General features: G+C 40.4%; 1 protein-coding gene and 1 long non-coding RNA gene across 2 annotated transcripts in view; one reads left to right on the forward strand and one right to left on the reverse strand.

The window, feature by feature from the left end:
• Positions 1–24727, forward strand: part of LOC148935433 (uncharacterized) — a 115442-nt gene that overhangs the window by 45046 nt on the left and 45669 nt on the right. The window lies entirely within an intron of this gene.
• The window catches only part of LOC105427454 (uncharacterized), an 85981-nt gene that overhangs the window by 43366 nt on the left and 17888 nt on the right, over positions 1–24727 (reverse strand). Inside the window, exon 2 of the mRNA XM_089082010.1 lies at positions 3772–4078. Coding sequence (XP_088938136.1) covers positions 3772–4078 — 307 coding nt within the window. The remainder of the gene's footprint in view (positions 1–3771; positions 4079–24727) is intronic.

Here is a 24727-nt window from a genome sequence, read left to right on the forward strand (position 1 = left end):
AAATCGTCACGTCATTTTCTATGAAAGCCTCACGCATTTTGCGTCAACAATAAATGGCCGATAAATTTTATCTTATCGCACGCATAATTGTTTACAATTACACTACTTTGCTTGTCAATCGTAAGACTGAAAACAGCTCGACAGTAATATAAAATATAAAAATAATAATATAAAAATACAAACGGCTGACGTCTTATTTCAGACATAAAATTTGGCAGACGTCCAGAGAGAAGTCGGAGAGACATAACAAAAGAGATGAGGGATTTGCGGGTGGAGACAGGCTTCGCTCTCGTTCATTGAGTGATAATAAATCGATTGCGATCGACGGGTGCTATGAATCAAGGCCCGGCAATCCCGCGGCGGGCACGTGCGCGCGCGTTGATGCATTGCGCGCACGACACAACACGGGAGTTCCGCGCGGCCGTGGTTGCCGCAATCGCGACGGATACATTGGCCGGGGCGCAATCGTCGTTATTAATTTACATATTAATAGCCTGCAAACTCCGCCGCTCGATTCTCGTAGAATTCCGTTCTCCACATTACGCGACCGCGAACGTTGCCCCCGATGAGCGTCGGGATTTGATTCGAAAGGCGATCGCGCAATCGGATGTAATTAGCGGCGGAAAGCCATCGAGGATAAATAGAGAGACTTGAGGAGAGTTCAGCTTCGCGATGTAGTAGATTTATGAAGCGCGAGTAATGATTAAAAAAAAAAAGAACATAAAATTAGAAAATAAAAAGCATTAGCGAGGGAAATATTAACGAATACAAGAAATGTTTATCTTGTTTCTTCGCGTTTTATAGTAGTCATTTTTATGATATTATCGTCCGCTCGTTAATAAGAGAGGCCGATGAGAAGGAAGCGTCATTTTACCACCTTTCTCTCTCTCTCTCTCTCTCTCTCTCTCTCTCTCTCTTTATCGGATGTGAATGGCGCTTGTGCAATCGCATCGAGAAGATGCAATGTCTCGAGGCATAAATAGAGTCGTACGCTTGGCAGTCGTATTGCAATCGTAATATAGCATGGGCGAATTAGTATTGCGTGTTGCGACGGGTAATTATAAAAACCTCCGTTATATCAACTCGAACGATCGGCGGTATATTACGTTCCTATTACAATGTAACGTTCCCGATCTTCAGATCCGCGCTCCCTTTCGCATCGATTCGCGAATATGCATATTGTCCGTTCGCGATCGCGGGTTACCGAATTTATTTATGCGCGCGGATTTACCTGTGTGAAGATAGCCCCCCAACATTTTGAAAAAACATAAAGTTTCTATAGCTCATTCGATTGCTCATCGTTTGCACATGTATGCACATTTCGAATTTTCGTTTGCACACTTCTAGTAAAAAAGTTATTAACAAAACAAATTTCGGGGGGCCATCTTCACACTAGCCCCCCAACTATGAATAAATTAAATAAAGAATAGCTCAATTGATAGATATTCGTTTACACATTGCACAGGTCGATTTTTCGTTTGCACACCTCTAGTAAAAAGTTATTAACAATTAACGTTTTCAGAAACAAGCGAGTTCGATAGATGATGTGAAAACAAAAATATTGTGCTTAAAATGATATCAATCGAAAAGCTGTGGAATTCTAGTTATTACAAGATATAACGTTTAGGTACAGATATTAAAGATGAGCGAGAATATGCAATAGATTATGAGAAATAAACAAGAACCGAACATGAATGAAAATTTGAAATGTGCATACATGTGCAAACGATGAGCAATCGAATGAGCTATAGAAACTTTATGTTTTTCAATGTTGGGGGGCTATCTTCACACAGATGGAAGTATATGGGAAAAACTATGTGGAAAGTAAATAGGAAAAACTATGTGCGAAGTATATGGGAAAACCTACGTGGGAAGTATTTAGGAAAAACTATGTGGGAAGTAAATAAGAAAAACTATGTGGGAAGTATATGGGAAAAACTATGTGGGAAGTATTTGGGAAAAACTATGTGGGAAGTATATGGGAAGAACTATGTGGCAAGTATACGGGAAGAACAATGTAGGAAGTATATGGAAAAAACTATGTGGGAAGTAAATGGGAAAAATTATGTGGGGAGTATATGAGAAAAACAGTGTGGGAAGTATGTGGGAAAAACTATGTGGGAAGTATATGGGAAAAACTATGTGGGAACTAGATGGGAAAAACTATGTGGGAAGTATATGGGAAAAACTATGTGGGAAATATATGGGGAAAAATTACGTGGGAAGTATATAGGAAAAATTATGTAGGAATTATATGGGAAAAACAATGTGGGAAGTATATAGGGAAAAACTACGTAGGAAGTATAACCTGTGTGAAGATAGCCCCTCAACATTGAATAAAGTTTCTATAGCTCATTCGATTGCTCTTCGTTTGCACATGTATGCACATTTCGAATTTTCGTTTGCACACTTCTAGTAAAAAAGTTATTAACAAAACAAATTTCGGGGGCCATCTTCACACTAGCTTCCCAACTATGAGTAAATTAAATAAAAAATAACTCAATTGATAGATATTCGTTTGCACATTGCCAAACAGATCGATTTTTCGTTTGCACACCTCTAGTTAAAAGTTATTAACAATTCTAGTTAAAATCTAGTTAAAAGTTATTAACAATTAAAGTTTCAGAAACGAGTTCGATAGATGAGGTGAAAACAAAAATATTGTGCTTAAAATAATATCAATCGAAAAGTTGTAACGTTTCAGTTATTACAATATAACATTTAGGTTCAGATATTAAAGATGAGCGAGAACATGCAATAGATTTATGAGAAATAAACAAGAACCTAATATGAATGAAAACGCCACAACTTTTCGATTGATATCATTTTAAGCACAACATTCTTGTTTCTATTTCATCTGCCGAAGTCGCTCGCTTCTGAAACTTTAATTGTTAATAACTTTTTAACTAGAGGTGTGCAAACGAAAAATCTGTTTGGCAATGTGCAAACGAATATCTATCAATTGAGCTATTTTTTATTTAATTTACTCATAGTTGGGGGGCTAGTGTGAAGATGGTCCCCCGAAATTTGTTTTGTTAATAACTTTTTTACTAGAAATGTGCAAACGAAAATTTGAAATATGCATACATGTGCAAACGATGAGCAATCGAATGAGCTATAGAAACTTTATGTTTTTCAATGTTGGGGTGCTATCTTCACACAGGTCGCGGATTTTCGGTTTCATAATTGCGGCAGATCGCTGTTACATCATGCACGCCTGATTGCAACGAACACAAACATTCGCGTATTATCCGTGGGACGCGAGCGTGTAACGCATTAGGTAGATGGATAAGCGCGAGCCGTGGTTTCGCGCAAACATTTGCGTATGACGCACGCAAGCGCGATGAAAGCTACGTCGATAATTGCCGCGGTAATCTCCGACGTTTGAGAAATATTGCTATGTTATTAACGTTGATCGAACACTGCCACCAGGGAGGGACCACCGGCGTGGCTTCAATAACGATTAATAACTATTTCGGGACGCGCGCATCCGATGGCCGGTTAAAATTAATCGAGCCAGGTCAGCGAGCGAAAATGCTGCGGAACAACGCTGTGCGCATTTGCATAAACCGATTACGTGGGGTCGCGATCGCGACCGCGATCGCTTACAAACTGCTCTTTTAATACGCCCGCGCGCATACTTTTTCCATCAAATGAAGCTGTAGGAAGAGAGAAAGAGAGAGAGAGAGAGAGAGAGAGAGAGAGAGAGAGAGAGAGAGATGTCGTTGCGAGGATTGTTGAGATGCACTCGACGATCTAAAGCGCACTCACTCTTTCCGTTTTTGTTGTACTGCTGCATGTTGCGTCTGGTCTCTTTGACGCCCTCGCGAGTGCCGAGTGACTGCCACTTGTGAACGCTGTGAGCAGACATCGGCGGGTAGTCGTTTTTCCCTTGGTACCCGTTATATTGAGCCCCGCTGCCGCTTTCGTAGGCTCTCGAATTCTTATAATCGTAGCGCTGGTTGACCAACGGCTTTGGCGTCGTCGTCGTCGTGGTCGTGGTTGTAGTCGTGGTAGTCGACTTTGTTGTGAAGGTATCGGTCTCGTCGCCATCGCCATTTTCGTCGTCAATGTAATCCTGCGGAAGTTAATGATATATTCATAAATGTTCATGATTATTAATATATAAGATATTAATATATAAATTATAGATAAATATTTAATAAAATACAAGATACTTAAATTTAATTGTCGCATTAAAGAAGAAATTCTCATTAAAGTTAGGATCTCTCTTCTCTTGCTTGTCTTTTTTAGGACGATTGAAGAGAAAGCGAGATGTCTCGATAGTGCGAAGAGAAGAAAATGCTTTTCACATAAAGGGCATCGACAACGTGTAAAAACTGTCCTCGCGAGATGGCCTCGCTTCTGCTTGTGGGTGGCCGATACGCCCCCATGAATCCTCGACAGATTTCCTCCCGGAGATAAATTTAATAAGCAAATTTGCATCTTTTACGCGCGTGTACCTTCTCTCGTGTTAGCTGTTCCGCGATCTCAAAGAGGATGGGGACCTACTTAATCGTCGTCTGTAACATCTGGAGTCTTTGATGTCGCGCCGCATAGCAGAAACAATCCTCAGTGAATGTGTATACTGGATCTAATATGAGTATTTTATCCAATAGAACTCTCGATTCCGGTTTGTCAGCGAATACGCGGATTTTCCGAACGTGCTAAAAATATTGGATGTAGATTGAATTACATTGACGGAATTATAAAAGCGTACAAAAATAAAAGTGAATTTGCTGCGATGTTGACATCGTAAAAAACTTAATAAATCCTGAAATATAAAATATAAAATATTATTTTTACAATATAGATATTTTTGGTTCTTCATTATTTTCCGAAGAAGGAAATGTTTGTCATATCTAACCGCGAGATATTTCTGACAGAAAACACTATTAAAGAAAATATAAAAGAGGAAATAGCAGATTATTTTACGATATTCCGTAATCAATTGCTATTTCTAATACTTTCAGGCAATGAGAAACTGTAAGAAATAAGATGAAATCTTAACGTGAATGAATTATCCGTCTTTCCAATGGATAGCTTGCTTACAAAGCAGCCCATTACTCGACTGATGAATCCAACGTTACGCAAACATTTATCGTGTTTATCGTGTTTTCGATCGTGATCAGGCCGCTCCTGCTATCGATTGAGATGTCAACTTCTATAAAGAGATTTATTTCGCTAATGGAGAATACTTTCTGCGATCGTCAAAGACGATCGCCTTGCAGCCTGCCTGAGTTACTGAACTCGTAAAGAGTTCAGGATTTTACAGAAGCTCCTTTGTTCCTAGCAACCTTCGCATGTCGTGCAACATGTGGGTTCTAACGATGAAAGATCAAACCGTTTCTAAAGTTTTCAGAGGGATGATTGATCTGCAAAGTCATTTGTTCAACGAACTCGAACTTGATAACATGGACATTTATATACATTTACATATGTTCGTATATCTATTGTATATACGCACATTTTCACCCGTACAGTAATAATTATTAAAGGAAATCTGGAAGTAATATATAATCTAATTTTGTAAGCCGCTTGCGAGCATCAATCTCTATTAATTTTTGCCGATTTTTTTCTTGCCAGGTAATCCGTCCACCGTCCATCCATTTTACTTATCCTGCGAAACAACAGCGGACTCAAATCGAATCGTGAGCGCTCGATCGGTCGGGTGGTTCTGTTCCGTTCGATCCATTACGTATCTTTATCGAATAAAGTGTTGAGTTAAAGTGTCGAGTTGCACGGGAAGCCGAAGTGTTAAGGCGAGTATTGATGAGATCTTAAGAATTACACAACCGTCCACCGTGGAGGAAGTAATCCTCCACGAGTCAGAGACAAGGATTGGCAGGAGGTTAAAAACCTAATCGGCGAATACGATGGCCGTAACTACGATTTTCATTGCTGAGAGAGGCAAATGCAGCGGCTTTCTCCAGTTACGCGTTAGATTACGACCACAATCGCGAAGCGGACTCGAGTCAATCGAATCGTGAGCGCTCGATCGGTCGGATGGTCCTGCTTCGTCGACCCATTACGTATCCTTACCGAATAAAGTATTGAGTTGGATAAAGTGTTGAGTTACGGATTCAAGTCTCTGATACTCTCTACTCTGGCCTCTGGCCTATCCTTACAATTTAAAAAGGACATATTTATAAATGGAGTTGAATAGTGAAAGCTAAAATTTAGTTTTTAGATAGAAAAAAATCCCGACATTTCTGGTGTATGCTTCATTGAAAACTAGATTATAAACTACATTATAAAAACGCGTCCAATTTACAAATATTATAATTATATGACATTAATTAATTTCTAAAACCTTCATGGAAATTTATTATTACGTATTCCACTTTGGATAATCTTTGTTGTAATTTTAGATGATAAAGATGAATAGGATGAAATAGTAATAAGGGAAAAATTTATTTTTCTCTATTATTTAAACATTGACCGAGCAAGGCAACAGCGAACTTATTTCAACTTCTCTTTTATGAGACATCAGAACAAAAATTGTGTGGAGACACGAAGATTTACCGTAAAAGATCTGCCAGACTCTCTTTGATCTCGGCTCGCAGAAAGACCGTCGGATTAAGACCGCCGATAAATTTAAGTATATCAGACGTATTCCGATGTGTGTGCCGCGCCTATCGTTAATGATCCTGAAGGAATCAGGGTCGACAAAAGTCAGTCCAGACTCCGGCTTAAAAATGAGCTCGCGGTTCCTCTGAATCTCGTCTTTAGATATGTCTGAAGCCGCCTGCAAAAATCAGGTCTCTAATGTCTAAATCTCTCGCCAGAATATTTATTACTCTCCGTTCTCTCTGTAGAGATTTTTTTTCTTTTTTTTTTTTTTTTTTTTTTTTCCATAGCATCTTTTTCATTTAATCTTATCGAAATATCCGTTTATTTAATATGAAACTCTGTGCATCTGAAACTATACATGTGTAATGTAATTACTTCAAAGTTAATTTCCAAGAACGGAACATGACTCAATCGCAATTATTATATATTCCACATTAAAGCACAAATGAATTGGTATTTCGCGGCGTGATAAAGATAACCTTGATAGGATATTAGAATGGATGTACTTACACGAAGCGATGCACCATCGCTCTCGATAATTCTCGGAATCGAGTGTCCCGGCTTTACGAGCGATGGGTTAAGGGTCACCGTCGAGAATTCGTCTGTCCGCGTACGCGTTAGCGAGTAACGAAGTTGCGAAAATTCCGCGATAAAAGCTCCGGGGTCGTCAACACCGTTGTTTATTCTATTTTTACGTACTCAAGGATTTTGCTGGTAACGCGGTAATCGTAAACCGATGGCTTGGATGGTTATAAACTAGACCACTTTTGCGATAGCGTAGGAAAATTTTTCCCATTTCACCGTGCCGGCGAGCAATCGTTCCACTTACGCGATAAATAATTAAATTTCTCGAGCATATGTTATCTCGTATTGTTGTATCATTTCTGTGAATTATTTGATAACAAGTAATGACGCAATTCTTCTAGAATCGTTTATCTTAGATTTTTATTCTCCAGCGTAATATTGAATAACTACTACTAATTTTCGGATTCTGTACTTATATATATATTTTCTTTTCTTGCATAAAAAATTTAATTCTTGACAAGATAAAATTCTTTTACGTCGCAGTTACGTTGGAACGTTCATTATAGACATTATCGTGCGTTGTCGCTCTTATTGCAATAAAAATGCGATGAGATTCGACGTGAATCGCTGTTTACGCGAACGAAGCGATATTCCGGACTCGTTCCAGTAGCGTTCTGAAAAGATTAAATAACGAATCTTTGACAGACATATGTTGTTATACTGACGTTTTCGACACCCTATGTAACTCTACGAGGCTACTCGCAATTGAATATGTATATAAGCTGGTATATAGTAGGAATTTTCACGCGACCGTATTTTACATTCCGGTTTATGTGCACATAGACGCGAAAAGTACAATGGCATAAATCATTGGAAATTTATAGGAATTGAAATGAAATTCCTATCCTTCTATCAATATATCAATCCTTCTATATTTCACACAGACGATACAGCACAGTGAAAAAATATTTATTTGTAAACTAAGAAATGATACTTAATTGATACTTAATTATAAACAATTTTATACACATACAGAAAGAACAATTTTACTGAATATCTCAAAATTTAGCTAAGAAATACAGATTTAAAGATAATTTTATTGGACCATAAAATAATTACGTGGGATGCTTAAGCGCGTGGTATTAATATCTAACAGTTTTAATATTTTCGCAATCAATTTGCGTTTTACATAATTAATTTAACGGCAACGATCAACATTACTTTTAGATTTGGTGAAATGTATTTGATATTTCAGCAAAACTATTTTTTTCGTCTGTAGTGAAGTCTGTTCGAGAAGTATAGGTGCAACTCGAAACTCACATAAACTCACGCGATTCATGTTTTGTTTACCGCGCTATCCATTATGTTATTACGTGTTAATTATTCGAATACCGTGTGTACACGAATGCACGTGGAGAGATGGCGATCAGGTAGCTTAAAGCGTCAGCCACAATGTTTGCGTGACCGCGGGCTAGAGAGCGGAGCTGGTTTACCGAGACGGCGGCTAAACGATGGCGATAAAAATCGATCGTACGGAGCGCTGGTAATTTTCAACCAGTTGATACGACGAATGTAGTTACAAATTAAATCGAGCGAGGAAAGCGACTGGAAGTGTAAAAGTCGGGGGAAGGACGGCAGTGAGAGAGGGCGGTTCGGACGTCCCTGAAAAAATGCAGCTCGCGGCAACGCGCCGGATATTAAAAAATATTAGTGCATATTCGGGGTGCGTCCTGTTATTAAATATTGGACTCGCCCCATCTCGTACGCGCCTACGTGGGACCACCCAAACGTTCGTGGTGGTCCAACAGGGTGCTGGTGCAGAATTTTTTGCGTGGAAGTGTGTGTGTGTGTGTGTGTGTGCGCGCGCGCGCGCGCGCGCGTGTGTGTGCGCAGTTTAGACAGGGTTGCTTAGTTCTCTATATCGGATTTGCATGATTTGCAACATTTGCATAATTTACATAATTGAGCGTAAATCATGAGAAAAAGAATTTGCGAAAAATATAGTTATAAGCGCAATATATTTATGCAAATTATATAATTGCATAATCTTATATTAATTATAATATATAGAAAACATTGCTTTCACTTTTGTATTTTGTGTGATTAATATAAGCTTTGCATATTCGTCCGCGGCTTCATAAAAATACAGTCATTACTAACATTTTACAAAATTTTATAAAAAGCAAATATGGAAATTGCTTATGTATAATACGAACGCAATTTATTTTACTCACGATAAGTATGACAATATTTCGTAATCTCAGACGAGAGAGTGTCGAACGCTCGTGTCTCTTTCTTTCTGTAATACTTTCAAGGGTGTAACATGCCTGGAGCGTGTATGCGATTGAATTAATATTCGTGCATCAGATAGAACGTGTCGGTAGACAATGGAATAAGATTCAAGGCAAATCGATCACGTTTCAGATAACCGATCTCCGTGCTAAATAAATAAATGAACAAAACACATTGGTAACGGCCACCCATTGACCGCTAAGAGCGGTTACGTAGACATATTAGATACGATTTTACAGCCGAGAGATACGGTGGGTTCGTCTGTATTGATAAAGTGTCCAATCTCGTTCGTAAATTAGCCTCATAATTCAGAACAGCGAAACACGACGCTTAGTTGTGTCACATCGTATTCGTCAACATTCATATACAAAACAAAAACTAGCGACATTAATGGATCCTAAAACTTGGAGTTTTAAAATAATCAACGTTTCCCAGTTTCTTACTTGTTATATTTATTTAACTGCGATATTTCGATGTCAGAATTTGAACGTGGAAGAGAAAAATTTAATTAATTCATATTGCGAATCTATTAATTATTACGAGAGCAATAGTTTCTTGCTGCTTCTATACGAACACTGTTGAACCGTAGCGTGACATTCGACGCGACGGAAACGCAGAACAAAGTGTGCAGTATAGGGGGAATGGTACGTTGACGTTGTGTTTGCCATACGAAATACAGCGACGTCGTTCCGAGAAAGGAATCGAGTCGCTGCCAGGCTGTCTGCTACCGTGAATCGGTGACATTAGACGTGGAAGGCCATAGACGAATCATGATTCCCATCGCAATGGGTTAGCGTTCCGAGAATGACTGTACACCCACCGATTTATTGACTTGAATGCAAATTTCTCGAGGCAGTGACATCGTTGATTTATTATATTTAATTCTTTTAATTGTAACCAATAGTTAATTAAAATTCAAATAAAATTAATATTAAATAGAGGTAAAATTAATATTAAAATTGTATTATCAAAGAGAATATTCTTTTTTCGTTGAAGCAATTTCAGGCGCGTTAATAAATTCCTGAACTGCAATATCGTAAATATCTTGATCAACAGATTTGTTGTTTGACAGTTATGTTAAAAATATATTAAATTACGGTATATTTTAGTAATATTAGAAGTAGTTACATAATACCGTCACTTAATCCAGAAAATTACGATTTTGCAGGCATTTATTTGAGAAAAACCGGAATGAAAAGAACGAACGAAGCCGATAATATCTGTTTCCGTAATTAATATTTTGCCTTTCACGTAAGACATATTAATTGCCTATACATTTTATTGCTATCGATATTGGTTAAAAGTTTGTTCAAGCAATAATTTCTTGGCCTTTCTAACCCGAACGATTTATTAGCGCTCTGACCACTTTCCCTATCAAACGCAATATTTACGGCATTTATATTAAAATGTCGTTTTATTAGATATAAATTCAATTCGATGGTATTTGATCGACGATAACGGATGAAATTTGTTCCAGTTGTCTCATCAGTCTTGCTTCGTCGCGGAGACTTTGGGAATATTTTTATCGAGGTCGGTACCAAAAATAAAGTTCTTTCTATCACAGAAATTGGCAATGGCCCAAAGGGGATTCTCGAGATGAAAGTACTCGAAAGAGTGCCCGTCCGTCTCGTAAGAGACGTTGACGTGTTTCGCGGTTGAAACGTTGTGAAACAGAGTTCCAGCTGAAACATTTTATAAATAACTTCGTTTTTATACGTGAAAAAATTTTTCACATTTCAGCTATGACCATCTTTTGATGAAAAAAATCCATTCAAGATGGTTATAACCCAAATGCGAAAAATTTTTTCAACAAGAGCTTTATGACGTATGCGTATGAAAAAGTTATTAAGCAACCAACGATATTTATATTTTTTCTACATTTATATTTCAACACATATGAAGTCCATCAGTCCACAATTGTATAAAAAAGGAAAAGAAAAAAAAATAATATCGTTGTGTCTAACTTGCTTTATCAAAGTTAACGAATTTTACTTTACAAAATCTAAATCTTGATTGCAGCTAATAAATCGATTGTAATTTTATTAAAGATATTTTTAAACGCGCATGAATAAAACGCAGTCTGCCAATAAGTGTGGCTGAAATAAACTCCAGACTAAAGTCATTCGAATGTCGATGGCAGGATAACTAGCTCTTAAACAGCTTGACACTTTTGACCACTCAGTCAAAACATTAATTTTTTTCTGATGGTTTTCATATGTGTTGAAACATAATCTAGGAAAAAAAAATAAATGTCGTGATTTGCTTAATTTATACAACATATGTAGACCTAATTCCATTGTTCCTATGCATGACACGAAAATGACCATGACATGAAATGACTATGAAAATGATCATGGAAAGAAGATTGGTGAGGGCGAGGAAAAAACTTCTGCACTGATGCATTAATAAAACGCCCGCGTATTTTTTCTTGAATTAATCGTCCAAACTGAATGATGACAGATTCACTTCAACTGAGAGACTTAGAATTTTGGGAGGTCCGCCAGATTTATAACAAGCCTCCCATTAATGTCGCGAGATAACGTCATCGGCTACATTTCCCTGGATTGTTTACAGTTTTATAATATGAAATTTGTCAGGTATCGATCCATATTCTTCGTAACACGTAACACGTGATTCACATTCGGCGATTCGCATAAATCGTGAAGCTAACGTTGGATTCTATTCACATTGAATTTCGTATTCTTCGTAAAAAAAAGTCATTTTTCCAACGAGTACTTGAATGAAAATATTGTATTTGATTCAATAAAAAATCCAAAAGAGAAAAAAGTATAAGCAACATGAGAGGCAGTGCATATGTTTCAACAGAGTGAAAAGGGATAAATGGCGAAATGTGATATCCAATGAGGAGCGGTCGGACATGCTTGTCACTCGGATCTCTTTTACGCTTCGAACAATGTGTTACTGTGATACACGTGACAAGCCTGTCACATGCAGTTTTGGTTAACTATCGGAAAAACGGCATGTTACATTACTGATTTTACGAGGCGTTCACCGATTATTTAGAGTATTCTTGGACTTTCGAACAGTAGGGCGTTTCGTTGAGAGAGTCCGCAGACGCCCATTTGTGAATTCGTGATACATACTCAGGATCGATTACAGCATCGATCGTTGTTCGTTCGTGTATACGACACAGGCATTTTAGTGCTGATGAATCGACATGACCAAATTCTTCTCCGGTTCCCCCGACAGTTCGCCCTTTCACGGGTGGTCCATGCCAGACCGCAGAATAACTTACGAGTACGTGACCAGTGAAACCGAGCCACTTTCGATGATTCATTCAATGATCCTCGACGCCCGGCTGTCTTCAGCGGTTAATCGATTTACGGCGAACAAAATGGTCTCAATGTCAACGAAGTTAACGAGGATATAACTCGACTCGAGTGTCGGACGAATCAAGAACAACGACTGCGTCGTGGGCTCGGTGACTTGACTGTCAATTGGACCGTTCGAAGTAATACAAAAGCTCCGTTGCAGCTTTTAGAAATCTTTGAGGAACAACGATCCCTCAAGTTATTCGAGACTCGTGCGACAGGTCTTAGGTCGTATACCGTGAAGAGGCATTTCGTATGCGACGTTGTCTCTTGCCAGCATTCCCCGACCTGGTGAAGTGCGCTCGTAGATCTTCTGTCCGATCCGAAATTCCGAGCAATTCTTTTCTTTTCCTATTTAAATGTTAATGATCTTTTACCCACGATCTTTCCAAATTTGTAATAATAATATATAAATGTCGTGCCAAACATTTAATACCCACGAAATATATATTGCATTTTTTTACGATGGTCGCGTATTAAAAATAATGTTTTAAATGATAGGAGTAAACGCGGCGAGTATCGCGGGGACAGAGTTCCGCGTTTTATCTGCAGCAGCGTTGGATTAACATGAATCAAGTGACACGGCCTTTGACATCATCCCCTCCGCCCCAGTGTCCAATGAGATCATCCAGAAGTTCCTTAACGCGCATGGAGTTGTTGGCCGCTAGATAGGGAGAAGGTGCAACGTTTGTGTATGACATCATCTCGTATTCACGCCTAGGAGAATGTGGCACCGTGCGTGAGTTAGACACTCCTTAGAAAGTCTTTAGGATAAACAAACGCGTTGAGAAATTTATTTATTCGCATTCGTTCGCAAACCGTCGATAGAAACGATAAATCTCTCTCGATTTTATTGTGAGTGCCGAACGACATATCCGGGGTGACCGCGAAAGATCAACATTTCAGTTAAGCGAATTTAAAGATAATGTTTCTATTGTGGGACACTTACGAAGTCATCAATCAAACCGAGATCATTCGTTTATCATTTCCCTTAACTCGCGACGCTCTTACTGCCGGGAAAAGCGAACGCTGTTTATAAGAAACTTTCAATTTACCAACCAGTATTTCATTGTTGAACGAGCATTCCAGTTTCTTGCAGTTCTAATGAGTATTTAAATTGCTCTGAAACACTGATAGGAAACACTCAAAGGTATTGGATATATTGTTTGCTAAACAGTGTAATCCGTGTTGCGCAAGTGTGTAAACTGGTATATTAATCTTCTGCATATAAATACAGTAATTTCCGTGTCGTATTAAGTAGTATAACAATTTAAATGATCCGATGATTACTCGATCAAACAGATTTAAATTGCCACCGTACAATAAATGAATCATGTGTATATCGATGGTTTGCTAACCGATACGTCGTAAACGGCGCCGATTGACTGTGTTGTAGACATTTAATTAATCATGCTCGTTTGTATTCATCGACATACAAAGTCTACAACGGCGTGCCTGTTACACAGGTTTTTTTTTTTACAATGGCTAAAAAAAGATGAGAAAAATATCACAAAATATTTCATAAGGTAAATAAACATTTTCGATTTTTTGCTTGTATATTATAAACAAAATTTGCGATGTGTTGCTCTGAAAATTACGAGGTGAACGAACTTAAGTCTATCGCGAATCTATCATTCGTGAATATCTGTGAATGTTAATGATAGAATAGCTATGCCGAGTAAGTGCATTCGGTCAGCTTTAGGCGTGGTTTGTCCCACACAGGAGAGACCGCGTACGCTAACGACTCGCCTTGGGCACGATCATTTCATCTTCTAGGTAAAATCCACTCCTTCGATAGATCCGTTATCTACCACACTAATTGGCTGATAATGGGTTCAACGGGGTAATCGATACTACTTGGAACGATGGGTCAGCCGAGTGGCATTAGTAACGATCTAACGGTTGTCTTCGCAGATATTACATTGCGAGGAGGTGGTACCGGGAGAAATTAATGATCAAAAGAATCGTATGTGTTAAACGTGCCGTGCGTCAAAGCTGCAATTTACAGCGAGTGTTCGCGCCGGAGAACAACGGACGGGCCGACCCCCTGACTTAATCGTTTTCACTTCGGGGCCCCCCTAAATATGCAGAACCGACCTCGCGTGCGGAGACCAGGCGAGGAGAGAGAGAGAGAGAGAGAGAGAGAGAGAGAGAGAGAGAGAGAGAGAGAGAGAGAAAGAGAAAGAGAGAGAAACGGAGAGACATCGTCGAATGGACAACGGCCGGACAGTGTCGCGGAGATAAAAATAACTGACCCGCATGAAAATGAGCTTCGGTCGGGTATCTTCATTTAACGCGCGCCGTGCATGTCAGACGGCGTCGCGACGGTAATCAGATCTCTCGTTGCATTCGCGCACGCCTCGCAATTGTCGAATGCGCGTGCTCCACGTCATCCCGCGGATGAATATTAATATTGGACTCGGTTGCGTCGGGGCGGAGAGAGCGAATCGCCTTGTGTACCACGCGCGCGTTCCTCAATTAAAGCAAGAGCGGGCGAATTATGCAAACTTATGTGCGACTTGATTTGCGGAATCCGAAGGATACCGCGGGCAGTCGCGAATGGGAATCGCGACATAAATCGGCGGTTCTTGGAAATTTGCAGTGGAAAAAAAAAGACTGTCACTTATACAAGTATAAAATGCGTAAATAAGTAATCGCTTATCCGAAAATGTATCAACAACTCGTTTAGAACATTGAGAAATAACGACGGCGTTGCTACATTTCCTGTTATTTGCACGCGTATTTTACGACAGTGCGTAGGATTCGTGATTATATGAGAGATACATTCGCGTCGTGAATTAAAAAATTCCGTAAATACGATATAATTATACGATGGCACAACACTACAAATGAGAAACGTCGTTTTCTGTTTCGATACCGTCAAGCAATTCCATTATTAGTAATTAATAATCAGAGCTACTGGTAAGTTATTTATGAACACGGAGAATCAAAACGATTAGCGAGATTTAATCATCGTGCATCATCATGATGCTATCATTTGATCTCGCACTGCTCCGGACCTATAATCATTTGAGCTTTTTTGCCATTTCTCATGTCTTTTGAACTTCGATCCGCGTAAACGAAGCAGAGTGTCGAGAACGCGTGTCAGAAATGATAATCGAAAGCGTAGTCAATGGATAGATCTAGATATGCAATAATTTATACCTTGCAATTTATCATCGTGATATGTCATGCTTACATTCAGGTAAGAGAAAAAGATCTATCTATCCGACATTATTCTGTAAATTCATGTTTCTGCGAAACATTTCTCGGTGTTACATTTACAAATCGCTTCTGTAAACTTAACGTACGAGTTTATTTTACACATTATCTTCAAAAATACTGCTGAACTTCGTGTTGTAAGATATTTTAGAAAATTAGTCGTACACTAGACACACACACACACACGCGCGCGCGCGCGCGCGCGCGCGCACGCACACGCACACGCACGCACGCAAGCGCGTTTCATCAAGGCCCCGTTAGATGCAACGATTCAAATATGCGTTAGGCCCTCGACATTATGGTGTACAAGAGTAATGCTATGTGTCGTTCTATTATTAATAGATGACAGTACACGCGATACATTTCTCGCATGTTGTTGTAAGACAATGTCGAGCGATGCATAGATAACGCGCGACACCGTTATCCACGCGATGTTTCTCTTCGCGCCGTCGCTTTCGGAGCATCTTTTACACTTGTGGACCAGTTTCCAGCCAGCGATGCGTAAGTCATTAGCGTAAAGAACGCGTTAAATAACTGAAATATCTTCGAGTCTCTTCTGACATGTTTGAATTTTATTGGGAGCTCAAATGATAACATCGCCTTATCTATTATTTAACCCATGGCAAACTCCAACAAGAAATACCATTCGATAAAAATGATAAAAGCTTTTAGCGCGCTTTACAAAGTTTGTTATGTGAAAATTAAATACACGTATACTTTTTATGCTCCGTACATGCTTTTGTTTAATGCAACATCATCAGCTATGCGACCTCTTTCGTATTGATGTGCCACAGTTGTTATTGGATTATTAACGCTATTACATTATTAGACGTTGCATGTTGCGCGTGTTTTATATTTTATATATCGTAAACCAGTTTTGAGAATTAGCGGTTAAACCGGCTGGTTACTCGGCCGACGTTGGAAGATGTAATTTATTGACATTTGTTGTACGTCGACGACGCATACGCGGATTAGACACGTACAAATCTCGGCAACCGCATGTAATCGATCATGGTCGATCTATCGATTAACAGTGCCTTAATGCGTTTAATGGCATTTATAGTGCTACTCGCGTAACACTAACGTTATCGCAATCGCTATGCCCTAGGAATGTCGATAGATCATTCGCTTCGCCTAATTAACTATTCAGGCGAGGATAATGCGATTTAGCGTATTTGAATTTTTAATTATTCCTATCGGTCATGTATTCAATCCGTGGCTTTGCAGCTCTGCTGCTCTTGCCACTCTTGCCACATACGAGTTTCGAGAGTATTTACGTTTTCCCTTTGAGAATTATATTTTCAGTTCCAAAGGATAACAGAGATCAAGATACATCCGCACGCACGCGGTTAAATTATTCATCATTCATCCGGCCACGTCACACCCATTCATGCTCGAACGCGCTTTCGGCGAAAGAGAGGAAAGCGCATTAACCGCTAGGTTTGGCTCACACCTTCTCATTAATATCCGACAAATATGCAATTTATGCGTGACTTCTTTACGAAATGACACGTTACCGTGCCGCTAGAGATATTTACGCTGTCTTCTATATTTATGCCTATCGCCTACCATCGTCGAACGCGTAGTCCCCGGGAAGGTGTTAATAAGCCACCTAAAGCCCGCATCGCGACGGGAAGGGCGCGAGAACAGCAATTAAGATAATTAGCCGGTGGCGAGGCGCATTGTTACCGCAACTCGCATGCACGTTGCACGCACCTTTTCTGGCTTACGTGCTTTACGACGTTCGCGCGAAAGGTAAGAGCGTGCGCGCATAATTGCCACTTTCTTCAATCACCGGCGACACTTACGAGCCCATTACGGGCCACTTACGATTAATGTCGCCAGGGTAAAGACAATCTCTCGAAATGTCAGGGGCGTTACACGTCGCGACCAATTATATCGCGAAGTTTCCCCTCGTCTTTCTTTCCGTCTTTTCTTAAAAGTGTCGATTTTTGTGAAACCCCGAGAGGATTGATTTGTGGCCGTTTGCACAAACGCGCTCGTCGTCGTCTCGGAGTCTTAAACTCCGCGACAATGGACGGTCAGGTATTTTCAATTAACCGCGAGCTGCAAAGTTTCCAGAATTGAGGGCACAGGTTCGAAGAACACATTGCACCACGGCGAGGTAAATCATCCATAACGATTCAACGGTGTTTACGATACTACTAATGAGACTTTGCGTCAGGTATGCAGCTTGCTTTCTTTCGGTTTTTTTCTATTGCGTTAGAGAGTTTTTTTTTTCAGCGTTATGAAATACTTCGGACATTAAGCTTTCTCGGAGAAAGCGCGCGCCATCAATTTTCCTCGCCGGGAACCGGCAAAATCCAATCATCTTCGACCTTTGCGCGCCTCGTGCATTAAACTGTTCTTTATTTAATCATCATCGTATTTAAATACGATAATTATTACAGACTCTTACCTATCGCGTGGAACAAGTTTCGATTCTCACAGTTTCTATCTAATATCTTTGTGCTCGAGCACCTAGGGCTGGTTTTCCGTGTCGCATTATTGTACTCGGAGGTACTCGACTGCCTACGAGCTTCTAGATATATTCAGAAGGGCACTTGATCACCGTCTTTGTGTAAACACCGTGACCGCTACCATCGCGCTTGAAAGCGCGCAAGACGCTCGTTGAGCCACGGCCTTAACCCGATCCCGCTGACACAAACGACCAATTTTCAACGGTACGAAGATGTCCCGTGACTAATCGTGAGCGTGAAACCGTGACGCAACAAAAGACGCTTTTAGAGACGCCGCTCGTTGAAAAACGTCACGGTGACAAAACGCCCGGTCAAGGTCTTCGGTTGCGTCTCCATCTAGACGATCAACAGACGCGGCCTAATTAGTTCTTCGTTACTAATCGAGAGACGATGTCTCAAGAATGCGATACTCCATTGCAATTATTGCGCGCTTATACGTGTAAACTTGGATTTATCGCAACGGGGAAGATTTTTCCACTGGAGATTTTTAGAAAGCTTACAAAATAAGTACTATGTCGATAAGCGTCGTACGATTATGAACGTAGGCGTTCGCCGTGCCTAAAACATTACGACACGATAATGACAACGCGATGACTCTTTCGATTTTGGAGAGATTGTTGAGGAACCCGATCGCGTGCACTCAACCTTCATTCGCAGACAGATTGAAAAGTGATTAGAGCGATCCACGTGGCCACCTCGGAGAGAGGTATTACGGTAGACGAGGACAGTGGAGCCGGGCACGCAATTAGTCCTTTACCGCTAATGGAAACGAGAGCCTCCCGAGAGCATGTTCGGTGTGTCGTCCGCGATGCACCGTTATCGGGCGGCGCGAGACGCATCTCGATCATCGTCCCGACAAGAGCCGCTTCCTGCGAAGGCGATTGTGATGACAGTGCGCTTCGCCTACTCGCGAGGCCGCCTTGCCCGGCCGGCGGTCTCGGCCGAGCAAATAAACAAGGTACTTCCTCGCAACGGTTCGCCTGCCAACGTGCTCGCGCAGACACGCAAGCTGACCGGAGACCGGTTTCTAAAATGGGATACCAATCCTTTCGCCGATCGGATATCATCTCACGGGCGGGATGCGACTAATTCTCCATATATTACTCCGATATATCTTTAACGCCGCAATCGGAGAATCTACGAGGCGCGAAGTTCCACGGTTCGCCGCTGGTGAAACTCTAACTAACCTGACTGCGAGGGCCCGTTTCTTCGGCAAATCGACAAATCGTCCCGATCCTTTAATATCAGCGCGCTTCGCCACCCACGCATAACGTTCTTTCGTTTTCTCTCCCTCTCTCTCTCTCTCTCTCTCTCTCTCTCTCTCTCTCTCTCTCTCTCTCTCTCTCTCTCTCTCTCTCTCTCATTCACGCGCGCCCTGAAAGCTTTCTCGTCAAGAATTCGCGTTCGTATATCTCTAGATCGTTCGACATTATATCGCGTGCATGCCCGGGGCTTAAGTATGCGGCTATATACCGCGAGAGAAGACGCGTGTCGCCGGCCGAAATAGCAGCGAGCGAAGATGGACGACTCTCGCGCGCCGGTGTCTAGCCGACGAGTGTTAACAAATCGCGTTGGAGTCTATGCCGCGAGCGGGTCGTTGCTCCTCTCCGGACAGGCGGAATAGAACCTATACCGGCGACTCCGTTTTAGAATGACCCGCGATAACCGAGACGCCATGATTGCGATCGTTGCGCATATCGTTTTGTAGCCTCGTTCGTATTAATCGACCGCGCGATGCGATTACGGCTTAGCTTATTTTTACCACGACTCTCGTCCGATTTTTACAATTTAACAAATAGCGACAATAGCGAGTGGTCCCTGAATTTTTCACGTTGTTTTTTTCACGCGATTCGTTCGTGATGAAAATTATAAATAAATAAATCGATAATTCGAAGCGTATTGATTACACAGTAGCGCGCGTATGCGAAAACATGAATTTTCATTCATGCAAATTAGGCGGTCGAAAGTTTTATCTTAATACGCGCTATTAAGATTAGAGTGGCGTGTGTGAAATCAAGTTGAGCGGTATTTTGCATCAACGCTAATTTGCAGATATGATGATGGATTATTTTATGCATACGTATTTTTATTGTCGTAATATAAATCATGATTATGAGCGAGTGGCAATTGAATCGCGCGTGCATATGTGACTTGGCGAAATTTTATCAATGCTCGCCGTTTTGAAATCAATTAGAAGTACACACAAATTCGCATTAACGCATTCCATTAATATTCATGCGCCCGGCGTTACCGAGAGATACATGTCTGATAAATCATTGCGAAATTATCACCGTGTATAAATGCTGACTCGGCCAATGAAAGACCTCGGCGTTATTTCATTTATAAATGTGGGAAAACCGACTCGGTAATATTCACAGTTCACGACACAGCAAGATAAAATGTTAATGATGCATGGCACTCGCGACGGCGCTATTCTATTTCGTTCAATTTACGCATCTCGATGGTATTATTTATAATGCAATTTTATCCCGATTTTATGAACGCGCGCAAACCTTCTGCGATTACGATCTCCCGCCGGCGAACCAAATCGGAAAAAGAAGTCTCCTTTTCGCTCGATAACGTCGTTGAAATGTCAAAGTTATAGCCGGTTAAAATGCCAGACTTAAAGAGCGACGTTCACAAAAAATCCCTGACGCTCGCAAGAAGTTGCTGGATTAGGTGCGGTAGCCTTCGCCGAGCGACAAAAAAACGCCCGACGAACGAAATTAGCGGACGATCGAGATTAGCGGGCCCATATTTCTCAGGCGGGAGGCCGACGCGCAATAATTAGCGGACACATCCTGGCCGTGGTGCCGCGATAATTCCCATGCGCATTTGGCGGCGGCTATAAATTGGACCGCATAGTTTCTATACTTTCTACACGCACTCTACCCCACACGTACAAGCATCCTCGAGTATATCGCCATTTTTTTTTTTTTTTTTTTTTTTCGGTAATACCGGTATATCGTTCCTTATACCGCTGATAACCCCGCCATTATTTAAATACTATATTATTACCGTCGTACAACGACGGTACTTTATTAAGATAAGTGCGAATCTAGCTACGCTGAAAAGATCGCGATCGTGAATCTTTCGTCTGGCAAATATCTTATTCCCGGCGCTCAGAATCTCGGATGTACATTTTGACATGACTTTAGCAATAATCCTTTATTATTCGGATATCTCTCGGACTATGTTCGTGCCTCGAGATTGTGAATGTTTTGTTTTTCCGGTTGTCACCGGTGCGTTATGCTAATAATCTCGCCAAAGGAAGAGTAAAAATGTAAATGCACTTCGATGATACGGATCATTTTACGCCGTGCTAGACGCAATCGAATGGTAATGTTCTTCCGAGAAGCACGTAATATTATAGCAATGCGCGCGCCATGGAGAAGCGCATTAAACGCACGTACGCACGTACGCATGCACGCGTCTATGATAAACTCGGCTTGGTATGGATCGTTTTGCGCGTGAAGCTTTTGCCAAGCTCCCGTTCGGGTCCATTGACTTTTCCGCGAAAATCAGAGCACATTTTCTAAAAATCACGTCGCTTGTGGCGGATATTTTGTCATAGCTTTTCATTTAATAACAATACTCTGTGGGCTACGTTTTCCTAACTCTTTAATAATAATTATATTTAATAATAATAATATTTCATAATTAGCAAAGTTAATCTGATATACATCAGGCAAATATGTTAACGTCGCTAGTTAGTAAACATTGATTAAATTTATGATTAAAATATCATGACATTACAATATCAATTCATGAAATATTAATCACTGCTCTGAATCATTGCGTTAAGCCTTATCAATCTTACAATCTTCGGATAAATTTCAATTTTAATGACTCGAACCTACTAAAGGATAATATTGTAGGAACGCGTGTAATACTTGTTAAATTTTCCATGCTGCGATGTTATTATATTATTATGAATATCCTTCGGCGATGTGTCGACGTTATTTAAATTCAAAATGAGATCAATCTCTTTAATTAGCGTATCTCCGATATTTATCATAATACCATATTCTATACCGGATGCGATGTTCACAGTATTTGTATCGAAAACTTTCATTCATGTGCAAACTACGTTTAATAATTATACAACAAATTGATAATAATCGTGAACGTAATTATTCTTACCTGACATGTTGTCTGTAATTTTTATGTAATTTTTATTTATAAAACGTGTGTATTAAATGACGAGCGGAATTAATTTGCAAACGAGAATATATTACAGGTTGATATGGACATTGTATATGTAATTATGATTTATCGCAGTCGCGTTCACGCACTTTTATGGAATCTTCGTAGAACTTCATTGATTCCTATTATGTTCGGAAAAAAATTGTTGATTGAGTATAATCGTTATTTCGCCAGCATGACAACAATGATTTCCTCGTACACAATGGGTGCGATCTAATCACTTCATCACGATTTTTCCAGAGAGTCACGAGCGACTTCTGACGAGCCCAAGAATATCGACACGAGTTCAGTTAAAGTAGCGTTGCCCAATCAACGTTCCTCGTGAATTTCGAAAGATCGGATAATTATTAATATAATTTCAAGAATTTCTCAGAGAAAGAGAGCCGACGAATCAGGGAGCATTTATTATTCGGCATTTATATCGCTACTAAAATTACATTTTGCTTGTCAGGAATGTCGCCGAGGAATAAGGATTGGGAAACACTGTGCTAAAACATCGTACGATGATTGATCTGTTATATACATCGAGCGTGCTGCGCATATTTTAATACAAACGTGATAAATCTGAGGTGACACGCGAACGCACCTAGGAACCCTCGTAGAATTATTACGACAATTATTATTTGCATAAGGTGGTGTGTAAATCCCGCGAGTCGGAGACACGCAAGAACTCAGTTGCGATGTCGCGAATTATGCATCGTAAATTCGAACGATTCTCGTCGTACAACGGGACACGCATGAACAAGTCGCATGAACAATGAATTTAATGCCAGTAGCTAGCTTCGCGTACGTGTGCATAAGATATACGGATTATAAATAAATGATAAAAATGAATTTTGGTAATTTACGTGAGTCGTTAATCATCAGAATTTATGATCAATTCCTAAGTTATCGAACTTCATTCGCATGGAATTATTATCTTACTAATGGATGTTTGATGGCTGAAATGAATAATTGTTGAAAATATTGCGAACAACGACTGGCTGGTAATAAAAAAGATATCGAAAACGGATACAGCAGTAATAAGAGCAATTTTATGAATAAGAAACGCGAAATATGCGGGGATAATATCGCAAAGATCGTTGCAAGATACTAGAAATATCAAGCGGACCATTGGCGGCAATCGACTTTTTGCCCGCTAATAATAATACTGTTGCGAAGTGGTTTGCGAACGGAGCGAAAACTAATCTATGTAAGCTGAGAAAATTAATTTCACGCCACGTTATACCGTCGGAGGGGAGGGGCGGGGGAGAAAAAAAATTGGAAATTTCGCTTGACAGCTGTCGCATGATAAATATCGTGGTATGCCATGCATCTCGCGTTTCTTGAATTAGCTCACGGATGTTTTGTCAATGTTTTGCGCTCTTCTGAGGCGAACCAGGACCCGCGGTGGCCGAGCGACTGCTCGCAAACGAGAATTAATTTCCACAGGGTGGGTCACAAGAGCGAGTCTATTCCGTGAGACCGAGGTCATATTTATGGACGTAACGAGCGCGTGGGAAGAACAAGAACAGTTCTCCGAAGATGAGCGCGCATGGTTGATTGTCACGTAACGAGCAAATTTAAATCTTTACGAAGCACGCGCGCACACTTAGGTGTATCGAGTTTCATGATTCTTCGCCTGCATTTTAATTGAGCGCAACAATGGCTCGGGATCGAGCCTCGCGCGCGACTCGTCTGTACATCATTATTTCTCCGTGAGTCACAAGCTGAGATCCACGAGGACTTCACGGATGATTCAGTGAGCCCTACGCATGAGTTGACTGCATATTAAATTTTATCGACGTTGGCATCTTTACGGGGTGTTTCGATTTCTTTCAGCTCTCTCGGCTGAATGAAAATCTTTCGGGGAACAAGGCGAAGAGTCGAGTTTACTTTAAGGTAGACGTAAAACTCTGTTAATATCGAAAGTAGAAAGCTGGCATAAAATTAAATTGAAAGGTCATTCTCTCTCTTGTAAATCGATTGCATTAGGACATGAGCGTTTTAGGACACAACCCATAAAATTCTATAAATTTTATATGTGAAATGTCAATCGGTCATATATGTACGTTAATGCGATTACCATCGGTAAGAACGCACGATGTTACATTCGAC

This window comes from Pogonomyrmex barbatus, unplaced genomic scaffold (genome assembly GCF_055798465.1).
Source record: "Pogonomyrmex barbatus isolate J1 unplaced genomic scaffold, ASM5579846v1 scaffold5, whole genome shotgun sequence".
Taxonomy (NCBI): domain Eukaryota; kingdom Metazoa; phylum Arthropoda; class Insecta; order Hymenoptera; family Formicidae; genus Pogonomyrmex; species Pogonomyrmex barbatus.